The sequence below is a fragment of the Puma concolor genome, chromosome B3 (genome assembly GCF_028749965.1).
Source record: "Puma concolor isolate L17-30 chromosome B3, mPumCon1.1.hap2, whole genome shotgun sequence".
In the NCBI taxonomy this organism is placed as follows: Eukaryota; Metazoa; Chordata; class Mammalia; order Carnivora; family Felidae; genus Puma; species Puma concolor.
This window is the reverse complement of record NC_141672.1, coordinates 49,969,629-49,993,016: the sequence shown is the minus strand read 5'-3', so window position 1 is coordinate 49,993,016 and position 23,388 is coordinate 49,969,629. Positions and strand designations below refer to the sequence as shown.

At 40.4% G+C, this 23,388-nt stretch overlaps 2 protein-coding genes across 2 annotated transcripts in view; one reads left to right on the top strand and one right to left on the bottom strand.

Moving 5' to 3' along the window:
* ABHD12B (abhydrolase domain containing 12B) overlaps positions 1-8,815 on the top strand; it is a 32,087-nt gene extending 23,272 nt beyond the window's left edge. Inside the window, exons 10-13 of the mRNA XM_025919737.2 lie at positions 3,583-3,665; positions 4,661-4,739; positions 5,324-5,442; positions 5,566-8,815. Coding sequence (XP_025775522.1) covers positions 3,583-3,665; positions 4,661-4,739; positions 5,324-5,442; positions 5,566-5,593 — 309 coding nt within the window. The 3' untranslated portion in view covers positions 5,594-8,815. The remainder of the gene's footprint in view (positions 1-3,582; positions 3,666-4,660; positions 4,740-5,323; positions 5,443-5,565) is intronic.
* PYGL (glycogen phosphorylase L) overlaps positions 6,098-23,388 on the bottom strand; it is a 43,991-nt gene continuing 26,700 nt past the window's right edge. Inside the window, exons 8-20 of the mRNA XM_025919486.2 lie at positions 23,233-23,376; positions 22,912-23,004; positions 22,139-22,285; positions 21,638-21,801; positions 21,051-21,165; positions 20,420-20,521; positions 20,127-20,274; positions 19,946-20,004; positions 19,699-19,840; positions 18,074-18,281; positions 9,504-9,638; positions 9,003-9,069; positions 6,098-6,448 (exon numbers count right to left, since the gene is read on the bottom strand). Coding sequence (XP_025775271.1) covers positions 6,272-6,448; positions 9,003-9,069; positions 9,504-9,638; positions 18,074-18,281; positions 19,699-19,840; positions 19,946-20,004; positions 20,127-20,274; positions 20,420-20,521; positions 21,051-21,165; positions 21,638-21,801; positions 22,139-22,285; positions 22,912-23,004; positions 23,233-23,376 — 1,701 coding nt within the window. The 3' untranslated portion in view covers positions 6,098-6,271. The remainder of the gene's footprint in view (positions 6,449-9,002; positions 9,070-9,503; positions 9,639-18,073; positions 18,282-19,698; positions 19,841-19,945; positions 20,005-20,126; positions 20,275-20,419; positions 20,522-21,050; positions 21,166-21,637; positions 21,802-22,138; positions 22,286-22,911; positions 23,005-23,232; positions 23,377-23,388) is intronic.

Below are 23,388 nucleotides of genomic sequence, written 5' to 3'. Positions count from 1 at the left end.
AAATTAACATATGAAAAGCATCTATAATATAATAGTTCCCAGGACAAAGTAAGCACTGAGTTACCATTAACTATTTTTGTATCAGTGGAGTGCCTTTACTCTGAATATGACTGTTAAATAAGAACATGTAGGTGGCGTGAGACATACAAATAGAGTGAAAGGCATGGGTCCTCACTCCCAAGAACTTCCTGTCTAGTTGGGGAGACAGGAAATTAATAGTGGGTATAAAACAATGACAGGGATTTCCATATGTCACTTTGGAATCAATTTCATTACTCAAAATAGGAAGGCAGCGTGACACGGTGGAAAAAACAGCATGGGCTATGGAGCCAGACAGATTTGGGTTGAAATTTGGCTTCTGCCACTAACCAATTATGACCTTGGTAAGTTATTTCCCTGCTCTGAGTTTTCCCATTTTTATATAATGGGGTTGATACTGCCTACACTTGTTTAGAAGATTAAATTAAGTAAGATAATCATTGCAAAGTACCCAGATGCTGGTGGGCACTCAACCAATGTGTGTTCCCCTCCTTCCCATGTTTTCTATTGCAAAGTAGATTAAGGTAAGTGCTAGTGTGGGATCCAGAACAATAATTTCAGGGAAGGAAGAATTCAGGGAAGAGAAGGGTTTCGTGTGCAGGTATGGTCAGTGCAGGCCATAAGATAGGATCTAAGTTCCTTTCTTGAAGGTAAGGGAGAACAGTTAGCAAACACAGAGGGGAGGGGAGAATGTGAACCAAAGCACGTGGTGGAGTGGGGCAACTGTGTTATAAAATACCTGAGAGTCATATAAGGCTTCCATGAAATATCTTGCATACTTGTCATCCTTTTAAATCCTCATAGCAACTCTCTGAGTTTGGCATCACTGCCTCTACTTAGAGCTGAGTGAAATGGCGGCTCAGAGGCTTCCTCAGCTGTCACACACCCTATAAGAAGAGGAAATGGGACTCAATCCTACATCTTCTAACTCTAGGCAGACAGACTGGAATTGTGCAGCCTTTGGAATGAAAGATTGTGGCCAGATGTGGATGGGCTTGCAGTCAAGATAGAAGTTCCTTGTTTTAAGTAGCTTGTGTGGTAATGCCAAAGCTTTGTGACAGTACGTTTTGCATAACTGGTCTTTTAAGGATATTTATTTGGTGGCATTCCAGAAGACAGGAGGCAGGAAGACCAATTAGGGGCCCATCACTGTAGTCTGGGCTAGAGGGGATGGTGTGACTGCTGAGTCTCAAGAGTCTAAGTCTCTGGCTGGTAAGGAATAGTGGGAGTAGATTGACTTGGGCCTGCTTTCTTTTTATGCCTTTGGACTTTGAGATGAACTGCTGAAGGGCTTCTCTTACTGAATTTCCGTCAGAGGAGTCCTGATCCCAGGGGTGGCAGAATCAGACGACAAACACAAAAGAAAACAAAACAAGAAATCTTGCCCTTAGTTATGGGTAAGAGGAGGGAAAAGGAAGAAGGGACATGAGAGGGTGTATTAGGATCTCCAGGTTGCACCTGAATGCAAATCACTTGCCATGAGTCCATGCAAGAAATGCAAGCCAAACAAATCCCATGAAAACATGGAAGTTTCCTGAAAACAGCAGGCCTACCCCAAAATTGTGAAGCAGACGTTTGTCTGTACTGGACCCAGCGTACCTATTCTGTACCACTTTCTCTACAGTGACGGGAATTATTTTTTAAAATCAGGAAACCACATTTTTTTAAGTTCATTATATTTAGAAAGATGCTGTTCTCTATCACTACAGTTCATAGCAAGAGACTACAGTAAATGATTTATGCTAGCTGGCAACTCTAATTTCTCCATACCATAAAGGGGCAGTGATATGCATAACCTAAAAATTGCTTCTACAGTGAATATCCTTCTTTTCTTTTTTAAACTGTGAAGCAGTTGTTTGTCTTTCCTGGCCCCAGCCTCCCTATGCTGTACTCATCTCCTTCCTTTGGCAATGCCCCATTTATTACATTGCTCTTTCCTCCCCACTCCCCTCGTAGGCACAATGGAGGAATACATGTGATACTTTTCTGGCCTTTTCTCTTAGCAAATCTATTCCAAGGAATAAAATCTGAATGAAATTCAAGTCACACTAAGAAGAAAATGACAGATAATAGCTTACCGTTTACGCCAGGGATATTTGCACAGTAGATTCATTCCATCTTTAGCAAGTAGGTACCGAGCGTCTGCTAGGTACCGGGAACTTTTCTAGGTTCTGGGAATACCACCAGTTGGAAGAAAATGGTGGCCTGACCTCCTAGGAAGTATATATACTTGCTGGAGAGACAGAGAGAAGGCAAGTACACAATAAGCTGATTCTCAGGAGTGAGTAGTGCTGTGACAGGGAGTGACTGGGTGGTGGGGAAGCAGGGGGTAGGGAAAACCTCTCTTAACTATCATCTGAGGTGAGACTTGCATGATAAGGGGCTGTCATGGGAAAATCTGGAGGTCTTGAGTTGAGGGAAAAGATAGGCAGGGGTCCTGAGATGGGCTCAAGCCTGATATATTCCAGGAACGGAAGGCAGCAGGGCCTGAGGGTGGACAGGAGTGGGCTTAGTGAGAGGGCAGAGACACAGCAGCCACATTCCGTACAGCCTCGAAGGTCAAGGTAGTACCTTTCGAAAATGTGAAACAAAAGAGTGATATGACACAAACTGCACATCAAAACTACCACCTTGGCTTCCCCATGGGAAGTGGATTATAGCAGCCTGAGGCTAGAAGCAGGGAGCCACAACTGACTGCTGGCACAATCCAAACAAGAGGAGAAGGGTAGATTATGCTGGGTGACAGTGGGAATGGAGAGAAATGAATGCATTGGGGATACAGTTTAGGGGTAGGGTTAGAATTTTGTGACAAAGGTACAATATTGCTCAGGGTTCCTGTCTTTTCCTCATATTCAGTTGAGATGGATGTTTTTTAGGACATGTAAACGAATTTACTTATTGATTTAATAACAATGTGGTAAAAGCTAATTAGGCTAGCCTTCTATTTACTATAATTTACCACTGAAGAGGAAATTCACTATGTTTAGAATGATAATTTTTGTATTTGGAGTCCTGTGGTCATTGTTAAAACCTAAATTGCCCTTTTAAAGCACTGCAACATTAAAATTTTATTCAACAGTTTCTAATGTTTAAATCCTTTAAAAAATTAGCTATGTATTGTATACTTTCATCAGAATTTTTGACTAATCAGAATATCCTGTTTCACACCTAAACCAGTAAATTCTGTTCATCATAGAAGCAATTTTTAGATTATGCTTATTACTGCTTCTTTATAAGTGTGAAGAAAAATAGTGGTGCTATTTGTATTTTAAAGAAAGATAGGAAGCAAAAACAACAAAACGTTAACAGTGATTATCTGTGGATGGTGGGGATTATGTGTGATTTGTTTCTCCTTTCTTCCTTTTGGTATATTCCAATTTTCCTACAATGACACGAGTTACTTTTAAATTCATGAGGTTTTTTTTTTAAAGTTTATTATATGTAGTAAGTTGCTATTGTCTACATTACTAAAATTCATGTAGGAAACTAACAAATGACACAGATATAGGCCATGTTTTAATTTTTTTTCCTTTAAAAAAATAGATTTACCGGAAACTTCCAGGATTTTTACGCACGCTTATGGATGCCCTGAGAAAAGACAAAATAGTCTTCCCTAATGATGAAAAGTAAGCTAATGATGAAAATATGTCATTACTATATCTGTGGGATTCTGGGAGGGGGTTAACTATCATGTGACTTACTGAATGGGTAGATGAGAATTTTTAGATGGGCTAACGTGTCCACAAATATTTAGTATTTGATATTTTTCCTCATGTCTGATTTTATAACTTCACCAATTCAGTACTTTCTCTGAAGTCGTAAAGGGAGTTGTAGATTTAGGGTCTATAAGAAATCAGGACCTTTTAAAAGGAGCTCTGGGGTCTAGCCTAACAATACTTGGTCTAATGACCAAAATTTGGCAGGTTAGCTCTTGCAGCTGGAGAACGTAAGAGTGCCTCCAAATGGGCCGTTGTTATCAGTCCTTTCTCTATGTCAGCACAACTGAGGGATCTAACCTTCCCAGGAGTAACAGTGAGTCACTGGGATGGGGTAGATGAGTATCAGAATTTGGGGAGTACTGTTTGAGAAAGTTGCTAGAGTGAGGAACAAGTCTTCCTGCTGTAGCCTTTCTGAATTACTAAATCAGGAGGTTGACCAGGAAGCTGATTAAACTTGTTGATCACGTGTCCATCTGTACATTTATGGGGGAAAGTAAAACATTGCTACAAAGAGTTCTCTTTAGTCCTGTGGTGGTTCTTGTTATTTTTGGGTTTTGAGTTGTTTTATTTTCTTTTATATGGTCTTTTAATTAAAATATTCCAGAAATTATGAAATAAGGTAGAATAAAGAAAAAGATTAGGTCCTTTTAAGTATAAAAATTCAGTGTTTTTAGTATTTTTCTTCTTCATTATTTTAAAAAATCACATAGAAATAAGTTAAATTTATTAAATACTTAATTAAATTGTCTGAGTAAACAGAAGAGAGATAATCTTGCCTGGAAAGAAACAGTTACTATATGAAGTTTATTATGTACAAAGTTGTGGTTCCTGGGAGAGAAGGAAAGAGAGATCCTGTATTTTAAGGCAAACCTCAAGATTGTTCTTCTTCTACTTGTCCCTAGTGTTAAATCCCTGTCTTCTCCCCTTCTCATCATACATGGTGAGGATGACAACACGGTGCCTTTGGAGTTTGGAAAAAAGGTAAACTAAGCCCAGTGCTGACTGAAACATGCCATGCTTATTTCACTATTCTCTCATCTAGCCACAGTCTGATTAGAGCCCACAGGAGGGTCTCTGACATTACGAGGGACTCTCTCCACCCCTAAATAGCCATGCTGCCTGGCGTATACAAGAAGCATTAGTGTGCTGTGCTACTTAGCTGAAGGTGTGTTTGTGGTGGACCCTGGCTCCTCTTCCATGCATCTGCAGGTATAGAAAGATCCCAGGCTGCTATGGGAACCTCCATATAGTCTCTCCCACAGCAGCTCTAAAAATGGGATGTCAATAAACAGAGATGGTCTGTTGCAGTTCCTGTCCCCATGCAGGGAGGGTGTTGGCGGAGAAGGATGACGACCCGTCAGTGTTCCGCGTGAGCTGTGCAGCTTTCAGTTCCTCAGTTGTAGAGGCAACCAGCTGGGGGGAGGGAGTGGAGACTCCCTTGTCTCTGACTTAATGAGACTACCTCCCCAAGATGGCTGCTTCTGTACCCTCTTAGGAAAATTAAACTAGAAAAACACCACCTTTGATTGTCAGCCTTTGAGTCTTGGTCTTTCTGTCCCATGCAGCTCTATGAAATTGCACATAATGCATACAGGAACAAAGAGAGGGTCAAGATGGTGATCTTTCCTCCTGGTTTCCAACACAACTTGCTCTGTAAAAGCCCCATGCTGTTAAAAACTGTGAGGTAAGAGTTGCTTTACTAAATGTGATTATTTTTCCCTTCAAGGCAATTAGGGCTGCTCTGGCTTACTTAGACAAGGAAGTAGAGAAGGCATGTGAGCTGACCTAGGTCCTTTTTTTTTTGCAGAGATTTCCTGAGCAAGCAGTGGGCATGAGGGTTGAGAGGGATGGAAATCTACAGTGAAGACTTGGTCTGAACACCACCGATGATATATATTTTTTATGGGAAACTGCACCGGGCTGCTTGGATGAGCTGAAGTCATTGACATTTCTACAAGTCACCTGCCATTTTAGTAAGGAGAGAAAGCATGGATGCTAGGTGTTATTGAAAGTTCTCATTTAGCTTATCTCAGTTTACTTTGTGGAACAAACTGAAACCTCACTGTAGAGAATCAGAATTTGGTAAAATTTGGATCCCATCTAAAAATGTGCAGTAATTATTAAACATGCTGGGGATATTTATGAATAAGGTGGTCTGTGGTTGGGACTTAAAAGTGTAGGAAAGGTGCTCCGATGTAGTTAAATACCTTGTTTTAGTTTAGTAAATTTAAATGGAATTAAAACATTTCAAGTATTTTCTAGCTTTTTGAATAGCACTGGGAAAAGTTCTAGCATGCTACTCAATCTGCCATCAAATAACAAGTTTTGGCACTCATGCAGCCCTTGTAAATTGACACTTTATTTTTAGCCCTAATACAGTCTTATACTTTCTTCCCAATGCCCAGAAATTCTTAATTAGATTATTTGCTAACAAAACAAAACAAAATCAAAGAATGTGTAAAAGTGTTTAAATCCAGTAAGAAGCTATTTTTTTTCTAGAGACATTTTACAACTTACTTTCCATTGGCTTTGTTCACCCCATTGCTAGATTCACTGGATAGGGAAATCTTGAGATCTGAAGGCTCCATGTTCCAAATGTCCCTGGCGTATTCCTTAATTGTTCGGTCACTAGAGAATTTCCCTGCAGCAGCTATGTTTTTGAGTACCATTGTGTTCCAGGCCTTTGGATTCTGTAAACAACACATACATATATATGGCCCACAGCCTGAGTGCCCATCAAACTTTATGACAAACGCTAGGCCAAGTATACCCAAGCACATTTCATGGAGAAAATGACAAGAGTAAGTTGTAGTGAATCATAAATATATTTCTTTCACGGCTGAGAGCTAGATAGGGCAGATTGTGCTTTTTTCCTATTTAGAATATATTTAAGAGTGAAAAAAAAGTATTTTTAATTTTAAGAGAAATCATGGATATAAATTCCCTAATTGGTAATTGTTGCTATGGTTACAGTGTTCTGGCATGCAAGCCATATTTCCCATGCTTTTATTTTTTATTTCACCTCCCTTTAGACAGAACATTCATTGTTTGCTAGATGCCATGTCAAGAGATTTAACCTGTGGCTGACATCATAGTTTGAAAAACTCTACTCTAGAATGACAGCTATAATGCAGCAAATAATCTAATGAGAGAATGTATTGACCTCCTTCTCTTTTTTTGTTCTTTCTGAAGGAAGATGCTCCAGTAGATTTATACAGAATCCCAAATGTTCCATTGGGATTTCAAAACAGGATCAATTAAGGCCTTATCCTTAATAAAAATATATAATATCCAAATTTTATAATTTTTATCCAAAAGAATACAAGAAGCTATTTATTTTACACTCTCATGATATTGTAAAGAACTATGAAAGTTCATTAAAAATGACCAGAGCATGACTCAAAGCCATTAGCAATGTATCATAAGCATTTAGAAGAAAAACTAAAACTTCCATTATTCCACAAGTACTGCAAAACAGAGTCTAAAATCAGTTTATTCAGACTTTGAAAACTTACTAAAATAAGAGGAAAATAAAAACCTCCTTTTTTTACTTTTTTAAACTATTTAAACTTATAATGAATAGACTTCCCAACATGTTTCTACGCCTAACAATATGATTATTGTTAAGAGTAAAAACTGCAATTTGTACAAATGAACAAGAAAGACTGAACCAAATGCAGGGATTTGAGATAGGCATATTTGGATATGGGCCAGAACATTAGCAAAGAGATCCATTGTGCAAAACTGACATTCACATCTGTCCTTGCCCTTGTTCATATTTTCCTGTCTTGCTCTATTTATATTTCTTTTCCTCTGTAGCCATTCTACACATAGCATGAGTTGAGATCAAGAGGAAAGAGCCTGAGTTGGCCACTTTCTTTCTCCTGTTTTGAGTTCTTGGAGGCAGGTAGTGAGCCACTCAGCTTAAGGACTGCCCTTCCTTGCTTAGAGCCATTAGCTGGAATTTACTGTGGTCTATACATTTTTGGGGGACTGGATATGATTCTACCAGAAGATAAGGTCTGTAAAGCAGCATGGGCTTTGATCTTATTTTAAAACCCCAATGGGACCCATGGGATAACTGTAGGAACTACCTGTCACCTGTTTTGGGAAAGGAATAGAAAGAAATGTTAGTGAAGCATGTTTTTGTTGGAAGTAGTCAGTCATGTGTCCAAAGGGCAGGAGAAAATTCTATGGAAACTTGCTCTTCTGCTGTATAAAGGCTTTCGAATTAAAGGGCAAAAATGGAGACTATATGAGCGAGGGAAACCATGCCCAGAAAGCTCAAGGGCATCAACCTCAAGAAAACCATCCTGGAGTCCTGGCACAGAGGCAGTCTCCTGTATCTACTCTTCTGTAGTTCCAGCAATTACTGGAAGTCTTTCTTATCAGAGATGATCAACCTCTCTATATTTACTAAATTTCCATTTTTATTAGCATTTACTAAATGCTCCTAGAGGGCTAGGCTATTTGAAGATGTATAACCTTGCATGTGAAGGGTTACTCACATGGCTCTAGCTTTTTTTTTTCTTTTTCTTTTTAATAAAGCCCAGTCTTTCTTGTTCCTTTCTTTTCCTTTTTAAAATTCAAACATGAAACCTCCCCTCTTTCTATATATTTGTATCGTACATATAGCCTCACTCCATGGGTAGTCCAGAAGAGGTACTTACTGTGCAATTTTCCTGGACTAGGGGTCAGTCCTTGCCCTAATTAACTGAGGCTCAGCCTGAGAATCATCTTAACAAGTTTTCAGACACTGATGGTGATCCCACCCACTACTGGGTCACCATCTCTCAGAGCGGGGCTGGCAGCCGTGTTTTGGAGAAGTTGCTCCCGGTGACTGTGATGCACACTTTTGGTGGCGAGCCCTAGTCCAGTGCCTGCCACCAAGGAGTCCCCAAAGCCTCTCTGTCAAATCAACGAGTTGGTAAAATGCATATTTAACTTGGCTTTATAATCTTAGCTTCCAGGCCATGCCTGCTATATGGTGGGTGTTCAATAAATACTGAATTGTGATATTTTTACTTGAATATTAAAAAATTCACAATTACTACTTACATGTCAAATCTCAGCCTCTGCCTGAATGTGACAAAAGCCAAGTTTTGATCTGAATAACCTAGATAGTTGTCTCACTTCTCTTTTTGGATTGATAATGGGGCCCTATTATTTAGATTTAATAAAAAGAAACAAAAATTTTAACCATAGTAAACTGGGTCCTTTTATAGGTCTCATCAATGTACTTACCATGTACAGCTGGCTGACTTTTTCTTGACACTTGACATAGGCCTCATAGTCTGCAAAGACTTTAAACCTGTTTTTTGTGATTGGAAGCAAAACACAAACCAACAAAAAGCTTCATTAAAATATGTGTGCTAAGATTTCACTTAAAATTCTGTTTTACTTAATGTCAGGTATGGCTGGTTCACCAAACTTACATTTCAATTCACAAGAATTTTAACCAGCTTCAACCTTTATATGGTTCTTTCCACAGATAAGAATGTCAACATATGGATGTTTGTGAAAGGTGGGTATACCAGCAGAAAGAGAAAAAGAATACCAGATTTGTGGGTCTTGTTCTTAAACCTTCCTAGCTTGGTTAGTAGAGAATATCTAATATTTCTTTCTAAGAGTAGGTTAGCTTCTCAGATCACAGAGCATTCTAATTACATGGGTGTGTTACAGCTGGTTTAAGATATTCTTGTCCACTTTTCATGGCTGAAATACCATCTTCTTGTGGGAACTCACCTGTCATGATAAAATAGCATGTTGATTAAGTCTTTGAAGAGGTCTGGCTGTTTGGGAGAGAAGAAGCCATTGTCAATTTGATCAATCACAAGCTTCAGCTCTGGAAGTGCCTCATAATATTCTTTTGCGTCATACCTGTGAGATGGGAGTGGGGATGATAAGAAAAAGGTTAAGTTAGTATGTGTGATTAACAATACCCTAGACAGGTGACTTCCAGGGAAGATGATGCAACAGGAGGACCCTAAGCTCACCTCGTCCCACAAATACAGCTAGGTAACACCCACATTAGTGTAAATAACCCAGAAAATGACCCAAAAACTGACAGAACAGACTCTCCACAGCTAAATGTAGAGAAGAGGCCATGCCAAAGAGGGTGGGAAGAACAGAGACATGGTTGGGAGCTAAAGTGACCCATGGGACTGTCTTTAGGAGGGAGGGATGCTGTGGGCATGGAGAGGGTAGAGAGACAGACTCTCACACAGAAGAACCCACATGAGGAAGACAAATCCCCATAACATTTGGCTTTGAAAACCAGAAGTGTTGAATTTTGTGAGTTCTTATAATCAGCGGGGATTACCACCTGGGATTTTAAAAATCAGCAGGCTGGCTCTGGGAGAGCAATAGGAAACCAAGTCCCTGACTTTAAAGAGATAGTACAGTAAACAGCTCTATGGAGATACAGCATGGGAGCAGCAGTTTGAAAAACACCTGAGGTAAACTGGAGGAATGTCAGTTTACTAATTTGAGAGCATGTACTAGAGGGGCAGGGGTCTTTGGGAGGCTTCTCTAGGAACAAAGGAGTTGGTAGGTGCTATTTCCCTTTCCTGTCCCCCAGCCTAGCCACATGGACACCTACAAGAACAACTGCTGTGCCAACACTTGCTCCTTAACTTGCTAACAGTGTGCCCAGCCTCCAGGTTCCCCTGCAGATACATCTCACCAGCCATTCTTCTGCTCCAGGTCCCCTCCCACAGCAGACCTGTGCAAACCTTGCTGGCACTGCCCACCTTGCCCCCGTGTTCTCCTGTGGTCCTGCTCCCTACAGTATGCCCTTGGCTGGAGCCCATCCAAAGTGGTGCCATAGGCAGGGCAGTGTGCAAGCAGCCCCCAAGGGAGTCAACACTACTCCAAAGTGACTTTTGCCCCAGGGAGAGGGAAAGAGAACCATATACAACAATCCAACTGCAGGCCCAGCAGAGGGCTGGGGGCAGACAGCTGGTCTGACTGCAGTCCCTACCCATCAATGAAAGCTTCTCAGGGGACAACAGAGGGAGAGTACACTGCAGCTGCAACTAGGGCTCTGGAAAATGCCTGGTCTGACTCTACTCAAGCTCAAGGCAGCCCCAGACTGGCCCAATAATGACACAGGGACCAAACCCTGCCCACAACAGGCAAAGAGCCTTGCAGACACCTGGACTGGAGGAATATGTGGCTCAGCCACAACATAAGGGTGTATGCAATACACACAGGAGATACCCCTGAAGCACCAGGTTCTGATGAACAGGGGACACTGCACTATAGGGCACTACTGGACCTCTTTTTCACAAGGCCACTACTATCAAGAGTGGGAGATGTAAGTGACTTTCCTAATACATAGAAACAGACACAGAAAGTTAGACAAAACGAAGGACAGAGGAATATGTCCCTAATGAAAGAACAGAACAAAATCACAGCAAGAGACACAGGCAAAATGGAGATAAGTAATATGCCTGACAGAGTTTCTAAAGTAATGGTCTTAAGATACTCATGGGAGTTGAGAAGAGTGCAGGACCTCAGTGATACCATTAACAGAGAGAAAACATAAAAAAACAGCCAGAGATGAAGAACTTAATAACTGAAATTAAAAGCATACTAGATAGAATAAATAGTAGACTAGAGGAAGCAGAAGAAGGGATTAACTTCTTGGAGGACAGAGTAATGAGAAGCATCTTGTAGAACAGATGAGAGAAAAAAAAATGAAAATAGATTTAGGGAACTCAGTGACTCTATCAAGTGTAATAACATTCACATTATAGGGATCCCAGGAGGAGAAGAGAAAGAAAATGGGACAGAGAATTTATTTGAAGATGAAATAGCTGAAAACTTCCTGAATCTGGCCAAGGAAACAGAAACCCAGATCCAGGATTCACAGAGAGCACCCAACAAAATCAATCCAATGAGGTCCACACCAAGAAACATAGTAATTAAAATGGCAAAAAAATAGTAGTAAAGAGAGAATTTTAATGGCAGCAAGAGAAAAGACAACAGTTACATACAAAGGAAACCCCATAGGGCTATCTGCTGACTCTTCAGCAGCAACTTTGCAGGACAGAAGGGAGTGGCATGATATACTCAAGTGCTTAAAGAAAAACAAACACACACACACACACACACACACACACACACACACACAGTCAAGAATACTTTATCATTCATTATAGAAGGAGAGATAAAGTTTCCCAAACAAAAGGGGGTTAAAGGAATTTATGACCATTAAACCAGCCCTACAAGTAATGTTAAAAAGGATTCTTTGAGCGGAAAGGAAAGACCATAAGTAGGAGTAAGAAAAGCAGGAAGCACAAAAGCAGTAAAAAAAAGTATATCTATGAAAATCAGTCAAAAGATCCACAAAATGAAAGGATGTAAAGTATGACACCATATATGTAAAATGGAGGGGGGGGTGGAAAGAGTAAAGAATGGGTTCAAACTTAAGTGACTGAACTTAATGGAGATGGCTACACGTGTAAGATGTTATATACAAACGTAATGGTAACCACAAATCAAAAACCAGTAATAGATATGCAAAAAATAAAGAAAAAGGAACCCAAGTATATCATTAAAGAAAGCCAACAAACCACAAGAGAAGAGGACAAGAGAAGAAAGTAACAGAGAAGAACTATAAAAACAACCATGGGGCGCCTGGGTGGTTCAGTTGGTAAGCATCTGACCCTTGGTTTCAGCTCATGTTGTGATCCCATAGTTCATGGGATCGAGCCCCATGTTGGGCTCCCTGCTGACAGTGCAGAGTCTGCTTGGGATTCTCTCTCTCTCCCCCTTTCTGCCCTACCCCTGCTCATGCTTTCTCTCTCAAAATAAATAAACTTGAAAAAAACAATAACAACCATAAAGCAAGAAACAAAATGGCAATAAGTACATACCTATCAATAATTACTTTGAATGTAAATAGACTAACTGTTCCAATCAAAAGACACAAGATGATGGAATGGACAAAAAAGTAAGACCTATCTAAATGCTCCCTACAAGAGACATACTTTACATGTAAAGACACATGTAGATTGAAAGTGAAGAGATGGAAGAACATTTATCATGCAAATGGAAATGAAAAGAAAGGCAGGGTGCAATACTGACAGCAGACAAAATGGACTTTAAAACAAAGTCTGTAAAAAGAGAGAAATACTACATAAGCATAAAGGGAACAATCCAAAGAAGATATAACAATTGTAAAGATTTATGCACCCAACATGGGAATACCCAAATACATAAAGTCGCTATTAAGAAACACAGGAAGTAAACAACAGTAATCCAATAATAGTAGGAGACTCTCAAACCACACTTAAATCACTGGATAGAGCATCCAAACAGAAAATCAACAAGGAAACCATGGCTTTGAATGACACATTGGACTAGATGGATCTAACAGATATATTCAGAACACTGCCTCCTAAAACAGCAGAATACACATTTTTTCAAGTGCACATGGAACATTCTCTAGACTAGATCACATTTTAGGCCACAAAATAAGTCTCAATAAATTTAAAAAGATTAAAGTCATACCATGCATCTTTTCTGACCACAATGCTTTGAAACTAGAAATGAGCCACAAGAAAATATCTGGAAAAGCACAAATACAAGGAGATTAAATAACATGCTACTAAACAATGAATGGGTCAACCAAGAAATCAAAGAGAATAAAAAATACATGGAGGCAAATGAAAATGAAAATACAGTAATCCAAAATCTTTGGGATGCAGCAAAACTATTCTAAAAGGGAAGTTTAGAGCAATACAGGCCTATATCAAAAAATAAGAAAAATTTCAAAGAATCAACCTAACCTTACATCTAAAGGAGCTAGAAAAAGAAGAGCAAGCAAAGCCCAAAACTATTAGAAGGAAGGACATAATAAAGATCAGAGCAGAAATAAACAATGTAGAAACTAAAATAACCCAACAGAACAGATCAATGAAACCAGGGAATCGTTCTTTGAAAGTATCAACAAAATTGATAACCTTTATCCAGACTCATCAAAAAGAGAGAGAGAGAGAGAGAGAGAGAGAGAGACAGACAGATGACTCAAATAAAATCAGAAATGAAATGAAAGAGGAGAAATACCAATCAATACCACAGAAATACAAAAGATTATAAGAGAATATTATGAAAAATTATATGGCAACAAGTTGGACAACCTAGAAGAAATGGATAAATTCCTAGAAACGTACAAATTCCCAAAAGTAAATCAGACAGAAATAGAAAATTTGAACAGACTGATTACCCACAATGAAATTGATTCAGTAATCAAAAGACTCCAAACAAACAAAAGTCCAGGACCAGATGGCTTTACAGGTGAATTGTACCAAACATTTAATGAAGAGTTAATACCTATTCTTCTCAAACTATTCCAAAAAAATAGAAGATGAAGGAAAGCCTCCAAATTCATTCTATGAGGTCAATATTACCCCAATACGAAAACCAGATGAAGACATTACAAAAAAAGGAGAACTACAGGAGAACTAGTATATCTAGTGAACATAATAGATGCAAAAATCCTCAATAAAGTTATTAGCAAAACAAATCCAACATTATGTTAAAAAAAATCAGTCACCACGATCAAGTGGGATTTATTCCTGGGATGCAAAGATGGTTCAATATTCACAAATCAACCAACAGGATACATCACATCAACAAGAGAAAGGATAAGAACTCCAGAGAGTCATTTCAATAGATTCAGAGAAAGCATTTGACAACGTGTACCATCCATTCGTGATAAAAACCCTCAACAAAGTAGATTTAGAGGGAACATACCTCAACATAATAAAGACCTTATACAAAAAACCAACAGCTAACATCATACTCAGTGGTGAAAAACTGAGAGCTTTTCCCCTAAGGTCAGAAACAAGACACTCACCACTTTTCTTCAACACAGTACTGGAAGTCCTAGCCACAGCAGACAACAAAAAAGAAATAAAAGCCATCCAAATTGGTAAGGAAGAAGCAAAACTTTTACTATATTCAGATGACATGATATTACATATAGAAAACCGTAAAAACTCCATTAAAAAACTACTAGAACTGATAAATAAATCCAGTAAGATCACAGGATACAAAAATCAATATACATAACTCCTGCATTTTTTTAAAGTTTATTTATTTTGAGAGAGAGTGTGTGTGCGTGTGAGCAGGGGAAGGGCAGAGGGAGAAGGAGAAGGCTCTGTCAGCACAGAGCCCAATGTGGGGCTCGATCCCACAAATCATGAGATCATGACCTGAGTGGAAATCAAGAGTCGGATACTTAACCGACTGAGCCACCCAGGCACCCTTAATCTTGCATTTTTTTTTTAATTTTTTTTTTAACGTTTATTTATTTTTGAGACAGAGACAGAGCATGAACAGGGGAGGGGCAGAGAGAGAGGGAGACACAGAATCGGAAGCAGGCTCCAGGCTCTGAGCCATCAGCCCAGAGCCCGACGCGGGGCTCGAACTCACGGACCGTGAGATCGTGACCTGAGCTGAAGTCGGACGCACAACCGACTGAGCCACCCAGGCGCCCCAATCTTGCATTTTTTATACTAATAATGAAGCAGCAGAACAAGAAATTAAGGAAAACAATCCCATTTACAATTGCACCAAAAATAATAAAATACCTAGGAATAAACTTAACCAAGGAGGTGAAAGACCTGTACTCTGAAAACTATAAGACACTGATGAAAGAAACCGAAGATGACATAAGCCATTGAAAAGATATTCCATGGGCATGGATTGGTAGAACAAATATTATTAAAATGTCCATACTACCCAAAGCCATCTACACATTTAATCAATCTTTATCAAAATATCAACAGCATTTTTCATATAACTAGAACAATAATCCTAAAATTTGTACAAAACCAGAAAAGACTCTGAATAGCCAAAGCATTCTTGAAAAAGAAGAACGAAACTGAGGTATCACAATCCTAAATTTCAAGATGTACTACATAGCTGTAGTATTCAAAACAGTACAGTACTGGCACAGAAACAGACACATAGACCAATGGAACAGAATAGAGAGCCCAGAAATAAACCCACGATTATATGGCCAATTAATCCTTGACAAAGGATGCAAGAATATGCAATGGGAAAAAGTCTCTTCAATACATGGTGGTGGGAAAACTGGACAGCTACGTATGAAAGAATGAAACTGAACCACTTTCTTATACAAAACACAATAATAAACTCAAAATAGATTAAGGACCTAAATGTGAGACCTGAAACTGATAAAATCCTAGAAGAGAGCACAGGTAGTACTTTCTCTGACACTGGCCATAGCAACATTCTTCTGAGGCAGGAGGGGAAAAAAGCAAAAATAAACTTTTGGGACTACATCAAAATACAAAGCTTCTGCACAGCAAAGGAAATAATCAACAAAACTAAAAGACAACCTAGTGGATGTGAGAAGATACTTACAAATGACGTATCTGAGAAAGGGTTAGTATCCAAAATATATAAAGACTTATACAATTGAACACCAAAAAGACAAATAATCCAATTAAATATGGACAATTAAAGGTGGCCCACAGACCCATAAAAAGTTGCTCAACATCACTCATCATCACGGAAATGCAAATCAAAACCACAATGAGATATCACTTCACACCTGTCAGAATGGCTAAAATCAAAAATGTAAGAAACAGCAAGTGTTGACAAGGATGTAAAGAAAAAGGAACCCTTATGGACTGTTGGTGGGAACACAAACTGGTATAGCCACTGTGGAAAACAGTATGGTGTTTCCTCAAAAAATTAAAAATAGGGGCACCTAGGTGGCTCAGTTGGTTGAGTGTGCAACTTCAGCTCAGGTCATGATCTCACAGTTCGTGAGTTCGAGCCCCACATTGGGCTCTGTGCTGACAGCTCAGAGCCTGGATCCTGCTTCAGATTCTATCTCTCTCTCTCTCTGCCCTCCCCTGCTCACATTCTGTCTCTGTCTCTCTCTCTAAAAAATAAACATTAAAAAAATTAAAAATAGAACTACCATATGATCCAGTAATTCTACTACTGGGTATTTACCCAAAGAATACAAAAACCCGAATTCAAAGGGATATATGCACCCCTCTGTTTATTGTAGAATGATTTACAAATAGCCAAATTATGGAAGCAGCCATGAAAAGAACAAAATCTTGCCATTTACAACATGGATGGATCTAGAGAATAATGATAAGTGAAATAAGTCACTCAGGGAAAGACAAATTCCATGATTCCACTCATATGTAAAACTTAAGAAAAAAACAAATGAACAAAGAAAAAGAGACAAACCAGAAAGCAGACTCTTAACTAGAGAGAATAAACTGGCTGTTACCAAAGGGGAGGTAGGTGGGGGGATGGGTGACATAGGTGAAGAGGATTAAGAGTACACTTCTCGTAATGATCACCAGGTGATGTATGGAATTGTTGAATCACTATACTGTACACCTGAAACTAATATAACACTGTATGTTAACTACACTGGAATTAAAAAACAAACACAATAACAAAAAAGATACACTAGATACTATATTAGCTGTAAAAAATACACTCAGAAATATTAGCACTTATAGAAGCCATTATGGAGTTGAACACGGGTATAAATAATATTTGACTAGATCTTGAAAATTTTCCGCGATTAGTTCCTTATAACTGGAGACCCAAAAAATAGTAAATAATAAATATAATCTAATCTGGTAAAATACAGTAAGATTCATTTCAAAAGGACTTTACAGCTCTAAGTATTGTGTTAAGAGGACCAGTTGCTTTTTGGACCCACAGATCCCCCAAATTTGTTGTTCTTTAGTGGAAACTCACTTTTAAGGGCCAGGAAGTATATCCAACACCCTCCAAATTTTTGGATCCCTATCATTTCTTTGGGCAGAGCTCCTTATTTGTTTTAATTCAGATTAATGAGCGTATCTAGATATTAAGTGAAACTAGTATGATTCATGGGTGCTTCTGTATATCCATACCTATCCTCTACCACATTTTAGTCCATTTCCCTGAAATCTTAAAAGAGCACTCAGTGGTTTAAATTATAGGCAAAAATTTTAGGAACTGGCTCATCTTTTGATCAAAGTCAAAATCATAGATGCAGAAATGACAGCTCACTGAGCCCAGATCTTCAGTGGCTGATAACTAATAGCAAGGACCTCATGTACCTGTGCCTTAGCTCCTTTCATGTTCACTTGCTACGTTTAATAAAACTAACCTGTGGCCAGGAGGCTCCCCTGATGCATGGGAGATTTTCTGTGGCCACATTTCATGTGACTCAACATCAACAGGATACCTGGGTGGGCAGGCACTCTCCTGGGGGTGGAGGGCACCCGCCCAGTAAGGAGGAGCTGCTCTCTTACCCTTTCTTGTCCAAAGCAGCCACATCATCTACTCTCATGCCAAAGATGAACAGGTTCTCTTCCCCAGCTTCTTCTGCCATTTCCACGTTGGCCCCATCCATAGTCCCGATGGTCAGGGCCCCATTCAGCATGAATTTCATATTGCCTGTCCCTGAGGCTTCAGTGCCTGCGGTGGAAATCTGCTCCGACAGATCTGTAGCTGGAATGACTGCAAGCAAGGCGTATTAAAATCAGTGATTCTGTCTCTCTAGACCCGCTTGTATTGTATCTGAGCATTTATCTAGCTGGCCTGTTTTGATCATTAAAGTACTACATGTACATCAAAATAAACATTCCTATGGTATACAGAAGGATGGATCTCACTCTTCCCCTGGACTCAGGCAACTGCCTTTATCCATTTTTGATGTGCTATCTGGGTGGTTATTACCACAGTGCTAAATAACTATATGCTTATACTACTCTTTCTTGGACTGGGAACTCTGAAGAGTATCTACTGCTCTCTGCTATAAAAGTTGACATTACATTTCTCTTCTCTCTTCGCTTCCTCCCAGTTTTTGTTATGGTTTTATTTTTATTTCTTCTGCTTTATAATTTTATAAAATATATTAAAACTTTTCTTTATTGAACTCTCCTGACTCTCCCTTTATAATCTGAGGAAATTGGATTGTCTGCATTCCTTCCTCTTCTCACCTCCTCCTTCCCTCTTTCAGCCCTGAGCACCTGTGGTGTGCCTGGGGCTACACACCAAGCCTCTGACCTTTCAGCCTAATTTACACACAAATTAGCATTGCCAGAAGGTCCCTTTCTACCACTTTGACTTCAAAGGTCAGGACGAATTCTCTGTTTTACTTTGAAGGCTTCTTTGTGGATTAGCTATATCTTCATTTGCATCTCTAGGAACCTGGCTCTCTTCTCTTTATGCATACAATGTTAAACAGCAACTTCAGAGGACCCAGAAATACCTCAAAAAGAGAAAGGTCTGTTTTCAGTTTGGGACTTGGGTGAATGCACAGTTGGCATTTGCAGGTGGATGGTGCTTTGTGAGCACATGATGCAAATAAGCAAAGGTCCCAGTGGTAGAGAAAGGGATGTTGGCTTTCTGCCAGCCTGACTTTCCCCACGTGGGAACTCCATGCTTGATCAGTGCCCATCTAAGCACAGGTAAGCCTCATGCTTTACAGCCTGATGTCTGTCCTTATTCCTTGTTGCCATGTACACAAATGACAGCCCTTCTTCATTCCATGAAGTGACCAGAGGACTATCAGGGGCTGGGGAACTGGTGTTCTATTGCAAAACTGGAGCTGGGAATGGAAGACCTTTCCTTTACTTTGGAGAGCACAGTCTATACTTTGCCAAAACCTCAGGGTCACTTCCTCCAGCACCCAGCTCTGACTAGCTGGCAGGAAAATGCACTTGCAAATGTAATCAGTGATACTGACTCTAGGGACAGCAATCTTGTTGTGAGCTGGATCACCTTAAAGGCTCTTAGCCTAGGCCCTTATTCTTCTATCCTAAGTTACTGGCTTCCTCAGTACCTCAGTGCCCAGCTACCTCATTTTTCCATATCATGCCATCTTTCTCTAGAATTTGTCCTGGCCCCGCATGATTTGTGATGAAGAAACTACCTTTTTCAGCAAGAGATACTCTGTAGTTCTCCAAGAAGATGACTTTCAACTTGCTTCCAACCATAGGGTCATTGTTCACCACATCTGCCACTGAAGTGATCAGCTTTATGATCATTTTGGCCATGTGATATCCTGGGGCAGCCTTGGAGAAGAATGTCAAACACACTGACAGAATGCAGCCATGATCAAGTGGAGAAATGGCAAGAGATCAGGGCCCCCAAATCCCCAGTGAATAGAATCAACTTACTTTGCCACCAATTATGACTGTTCTGGGCACGAATAACTTCTTAGGGTCTTTTTTAATACCTGAAAGAGAATGAGAAGCAGATGGAATGGAGGGAAGTTGATGGCTAGGGAGGTGAGACCTGTGCCAGCCAAGAGTGTCACTTCCACTTCCAGGGGGCGTGGTGGCCACAGGGCTGACTCACGGTTGTACATGGTGACCACGTGCAGGCAGTTCAAGAGTTGCCGCTTGTACTCGTGGATCCTCTTCACATGCACATCAAACATGGAGGATGGGTTGATTTTCACTTTGTACTCCTTCTCCAAGAACTGGGAAAACTTCAGCTTGTTCTCCTGTGGAGACAGTGCACGATGCCAGAGCCCTTTTGACTTAGAAGCATCAGGTTGTCTGTTTTTAGAAACTGGAGCAATAATAAACCATAATAAAAACTGGAGCAGAACAAATGCCGTGGGAAGAATTCACACTGGGAAGCCTCACCTGCTTCACGTTGGAGAGTTCTCGGAGAAAGACGTCATCACCCACGAAGCTATGTAGCTTTGTCAGCTGGCTCAAGTCTTTCACGTAGTCTTCCCCGATTTTCTTTCAGTTTAAAGATGTGATTTAATTAATCAGGATGGCAGTCACGCCCAAATGAGCAGTTTCTGTCAGTCCGGTGAGTGCTTGTGCTCGCCTACAGCAAGGATGGCTGACCTACTACATAGTACGCAGAATGGCCACACTCACAGAAGAGGCTGGCAAGGCCATGTGGGAAGAACACTTTGCTAGTATCTTAAATGTAGTTTCAGTGGCGTTAAGTGTTAAAAACAGGAAACCTACGTAAACAAGGTAACACAGAACCCAGGTTCTACTAGTTATTTATATGGCCTTTGTTATTCTCTTTTACTAAATAGCATAACCATCTTTCATCTTTGTGTCATAGGAGTACGGTCAGCCAGGTATGTAATTTGCAGGCCCTTCCTTTACAAATCAAGAATTTCAAGATGGTTACAGTGGACAATGAAGTCAAGCACAGAGCCTGTGGGACAGCACAAGTCACATGCTGGTGGCTGATGTAGCCACCTGCTGCAGACTGGGTTCACAAAGTGCAAGGGCACCCCTTCCCGGTTACCTCTGCTATTAACTCTGCAAGCCCCGGGTTGCAGAGTAAGAGCCAGCGCCTTGGAGTGATCCCATTGGTTTTATTCTGAAACTTGTCTGGTTCTAGCTCGCTGAAGTCCTTGAATCTGGAGACAGAAGAGACACATCACTGAATCTGGCTGCAAGAGTGTGTTTCTGCTACATTCAAGAAGCCAAGCGTAGGCTTCGCAAGATTAAAAGATGGAAGGAGGAGCTGGCAGCAGCTAAGGCTGTTATTTGAAATAGAAATCCATTTGCAATTCCAAATAATTACAAGAAAAACTCCACATCGAATCACCTCCGTATGATTTCCTGGCTGGCACTGACATATAGACCAGACTTTTCAGCAGAATAATGTTGTGTGGGTTTTTTTTTTTTTCTTCTAAATCTAGAACTAGGAAGGTTGAGAGAAGAAGGCATTTTTTTCTTTTTTAAGTAAATGTTACTTTGTGTAGAAGAAAATACTTCTGCACATTTTGATAGGGCCTTTTGTTATCCCCAAAAGCAAGCCCGCATCGACTAGCACCAGTGCACTGACGGAGCAACTTTAGACCCAGCACCACAGGAATGGACACTCACACTTGGGTCTTCACGATGTCTGAGTGAATTTTGGCCACGCCATTCACAGCATGGGAGCCCACAATGCAGAGGTGGGCCATGTTGATCCGTTTGCCTCCTTCCTCTTCAATCAGAGACATCCTCCTCAGACGGTCGACATCTTTAGGAAACAAGGCCGCAATTCTCTGGCCAAAGGAAGAGAAAGGCCTTGCTGGCCACTCAGGTTTAAAGCAACAGTGAGATAATGTCGTTCACTTCCCAACCAAAATCTTTGATGGAGCAAATACAAAACTTCACTCCCACAGACAGGGGTCGGGTTATCCCTAGGGAGATGCCATCCTCCATTTTAGTCTTTTCAAAAAGATGCTTTTAACAAAGCCCCGCCAGACTTGAATACTTTTTATGTATCAATGACCGAAAGATGTTTGAGCCTCCAGTTCAGTAAGAAGGAACACTGTAGCTACCCTTAGCATCTCAAGACCTCGTTCTCAAAAGGGCTATGAATCTCTTAAAATGACTTACATCTAAATGCTTCTGATTTATCTCATAAATGATTTGCAAATGTCGCGGAAGCAACTTTTCCACCAGGTCTACAGGCCAGCGCTCCAGGGCCTCTGGAAGCACCGTGTGGTTGGTGTATGCGAAGGTCTTCTGGGTGATCTCCCATGCCTGCGGGAAAAGAAGGGGCTTAGCAGCTTTCCTCTGCAAGTAAGGTGGCCCATCACACAAAACCAGACATTCCCTAAGCTCCTGCCAGTCTGCAACGGGACAGTTCATCTACACAGTGAGACACGCTCAATTCTACCAGGTTCCTGAATGGTCCAGAGACTGGGAATATGTAAGGCAGGGGGGTGGGTGGGAAGCAGTTATTTGCAAAACTGTCTGATAAAACTGAAGACAATATACTGATAAGGTTTCTCTACTATCCTAACATGCCTTTTATTTATAAAATAAGCAAAATCTGAGGAACACAACAAGTAATGTTTTCAATTAGCTGTGTTCTGAGGTTGCAGAGTTTAATTTAGAATCATTTTAGATGCAGAAATAAGGGTAAACACAACAAAAGTCTGAACTACTGAGCTGTGTCCCATTAGGAATGTATTTATTTCTTAATCTTACTCCATGTAAAGCAGTAAGGAGAGAGAGATGTTAGCACCAGGGCAAACTTATTTTTAACCACTGGGAGTTAGCAACAGTAACTTATTTTGAAAAACCGTAAAAGGACCTTTTGGCAAAATCTCAGAACCACAGATATTCTAGTTAATTGAGGGAAAAGGAAGCCAAACTATCCAGACCTTGGACCAGGGCAATTTTTCAATATCCACAAAAATCCTCATCAGCTCAGGGATGGCCAGTGCGGGGTGTGTGTCATTCAGCTGGATGGCAACCTGTGTGGGGAAAAAGGCATCGGTGTGAAGGTGACAGATGGCCTAGTGTCTGCTTCCTTATCCTCATGCATGTCTGTGCAAAGCACCAAGCAAAATGCCCACCTTTTGTGGGGTGCTTTAAGCCTACCATACTTACTCAAATGTTTTAGCAGAGAAAGGGTTGTAAATCTAATAGGAAGTCCTGAGCCCTCAGTTGTCCCTGTCTGTGTTCACAGACCAAATACTTGCCTGGTCTGGAAAGGCATCAAATGTAGTCTTGGCATTGTCAGTGGAGCCAAACTTGGAGGCTTTGAAACGTCGGATGACATCTTGCAAGGTAGCAGCCACCACAAAGTACTCCTGCTTCAATCGTAACTCCTTCCCTTCAAAAAACTTAAAGCCAGA